At 43.9% G+C, this 2,652-nt stretch overlaps 1 protein-coding gene across 3 annotated transcripts in view; it reads left to right on the top strand.

The window, feature by feature from the left end:
• The window catches only part of Trak2 (trafficking kinesin protein 2), a 59,528-nt gene extending 57,802 nt beyond the window's left edge, over positions 1-1,726 (top strand). For all 3 annotated transcript variants that reach the window (XM_023712391.1, XM_004628597.2, XM_023712392.1), the window contains exon 16: positions 138-1,726. In XM_023712391.1, the coding sequence (XP_023568159.1) occupies positions 138-816 (679 nt within the window). In that variant the 3' untranslated portion in view covers positions 817-1,726. The remainder of the gene's footprint in view (positions 1-137) is intronic.
• The last annotated feature ends 926 nt before the right edge of the window (positions 1,727-2,652 follow it).

Raw genomic sequence — 2,652 nt, forward strand, 5'->3', positions numbered from 1 at the left:
AAACTCAGAAGAGTTGTCTAACCACAAGTTATTGTTTCTTGCTATATACTTCATTGATGGATGGAGATGTTAATAAAAATAAAACACTAGCTTGTGACTACTTTTAGTCTTAAACTTTCTCCCACTTGTTCCTTTAGCTCTGGGCTCCCTTTGCTGTCCTGTGGAAGCAGTGGGAGCGCCTCACCCAGCACAGCTGTGAGCTCCCCCGCCGTGTCCTACCAGCTCAACATTGGTGAGTCCATCACCAACCGACGAGACTCCACAACAACCTTCAGCAGCACCATGAGTTTGGCCAAACTCCTACAAGAGCGGGGCATCTCTGCTAAAGTGTACCACAGCCCAGTGTCCGAGAAGCCCCATCTCCAGCCGCTTCTGAAAACCCTGGCTACACCTTCCACACCACCAAATTCTCCGTCTCACTCACCATGCCCCTCTCCTATGCCGTTTGAGTCCCGGGTGCATCTCTCTGAAAATTTTTTGGCTTCTCGGCCAGCTGAAACATTCCTCCAGGAGATGTATGGTTTGAGACCTTCCCGGAATCCTCCTGATGTGGGGCAGCTGAAGATGAACCTGGTGGACAGGCTGAAGAGGCTAGGCATAGCCAGAGTGGTCAAGGCTCCCGATGCACAGGAGAATGGGAAAAGCCAAGAGTCAGAAGTTGGTCTTCACAAAGCAGACTCTGCTGTATATTTAAATTCAAGTAGCAGTTTACTGGGTGGGCTGAGAAGGAATCAGAGTCTTCCAGTCATGATGGGGAGCTTTGGTGTTTTAGTGTCCACATCCTCACCCAGAATGGGCATCCTAAAGGAGGACTAGGGCTCAGTGGGAACTGACCTTTGGTACAGGGTGGCACATGAAGGGCAGATGTGTACTGATCCTGTAGCTGACTAGAGAAAAAGGGAATGTTGCAGAAGGTTGTGGATGTGGAGAGAGGGATATGGAGAGTTGGGAACAAAGTTGGACTGAAGTCCTCAGAAATGGAGTCTGGTAAGCTGAAAGTATAAATGGATGGGCCTGGAGTGTCTGGAGACCGGAAAAGGTTCAGTGCCCTCCTTCAGTTGGGCGTTCTTGTCTTGAAAATCAAAACTGAGTAGAGAATAAATTCTATAATATTGAAACCTACCAGAAGTACCTGCTCTTCCATTGAGCTGAGCAGGATACTTGCCCAGGATAGGAAGAGGACAGAGCAGCAGGGACTGCTGCTGGTGAAAGCTGCTGTATAGGCAGGCATGGCAGACTGGGTCTGTCCCTGCGGTAGATGGTGATGAGAACCCCTGCTTCCCTGCTGGTGTTCAGTGAAACTGCATGGACATCTGATGTGTACACACAGCACTAGCAAGACAAAGGTTTTTATGTATTTTGTTAGATCAAAGTACAGACTTTTTTCTGTTTTCAGTTTTAAGCCACTGGGAACCCAATATCAGCTAAATTCCTTTGTATTTATGATTACTAAAAGTTCATTTTTAAAATTTGTATTTTTATACAGCATCAAAAACAACATGGATAAGGGTTAGGAGAGATTTACTTTAAGAAGGAAAATATGAGTTATTTAGAACCAAGGAACCTTGTTTCTATAATTATCTAGGTAATGCAGTACCCAAGTAATACAACCCTAACTTCCGTCCAAACTCCTTAGAGGCTGGAAGGGTTAAACCAGAAGTGCAATCTATAGAAATTAGATTATGTTGTATATTTACATATTTAATTTTTTTCAAAGTGCACTATGCATATTTTTAATGAAGATTACATATATTTGCACAATAATTCTCAGGCACATTAAATTATTATAAATGAAGTAAAACCCAGGTGCTTGCTTTAAGAGTGTATGGTTTTTGGTGTTTTCCTAATGTATATTAAAACACATCTGCCTCATTCTTGGGTATCTGTAGAATTAAAGAAGGAACTTTTTAAGAGTTAAAACTTCTCTGAGGTTCTTTTTTACTAACTGAAATGACAGATCGAGATTGTAGATGAGGGGTCAGCTTGTAGCAGGGTGGCACAAAGCTATTTTGGGAGAAAGCTTCCAAGCAGGGTCTGCTCTTGGCCGGTGATCTAGTTCTGTTGAGAAAAGGCTGTGGTAAGAAGATGGGGGAGGTGACACATTCTTTTGCTGATAAAGACAGATGGATCTCGTAATCTTTTGGATACTTCTTTCACAAGTGTTTTGCTCCTTTAACCTGACGTAGCTAACAGGCAATTTTTTAAAGAATTCTTGACACCTGCTCTCTCCCCCTGTGTACCTTAATCCTAGCACATGGGGGTCCTCCTTTTCTTCACCTGTGCTACATCCCCTGCATGAACAGCCTATGCTCCTGAGAGTAGGGAAGCCAGCATGTACACAGTGGTGAGAGAATGTGCATTTTCATGATTTTTAGCGTTTTTTATTAACTTCTAGATTTCTTAAAAATAGATGGAGGGTGTTCTCCTCCCTTTCTCCTTCCCCCCATTTTGGGTCTGCACGCACTTAGAAGAGCTCCCAGGTCAGTGTGCGTCCCAGGGTGGTCCAGGCACTAAAACAGGGTAATTCCTGGTGTTTAACATTTCTAAATCTTCCAGTTCACTTTTTTAAAAAACAGCCTTTTAATTTCTATTCTAAGGGGCCGGGGAGACAGCTCAGTGGCATAAGCACCTGCCTGGAATGTGCAAAGTCCC

This window comes from Octodon degus, unplaced genomic scaffold (genome assembly GCF_000260255.1).
Source record: "Octodon degus isolate 3935 unplaced genomic scaffold, OctDeg1.0 scaffold00025, whole genome shotgun sequence".
Taxonomy (NCBI): domain Eukaryota; kingdom Metazoa; phylum Chordata; class Mammalia; order Rodentia; family Octodontidae; genus Octodon; species Octodon degus.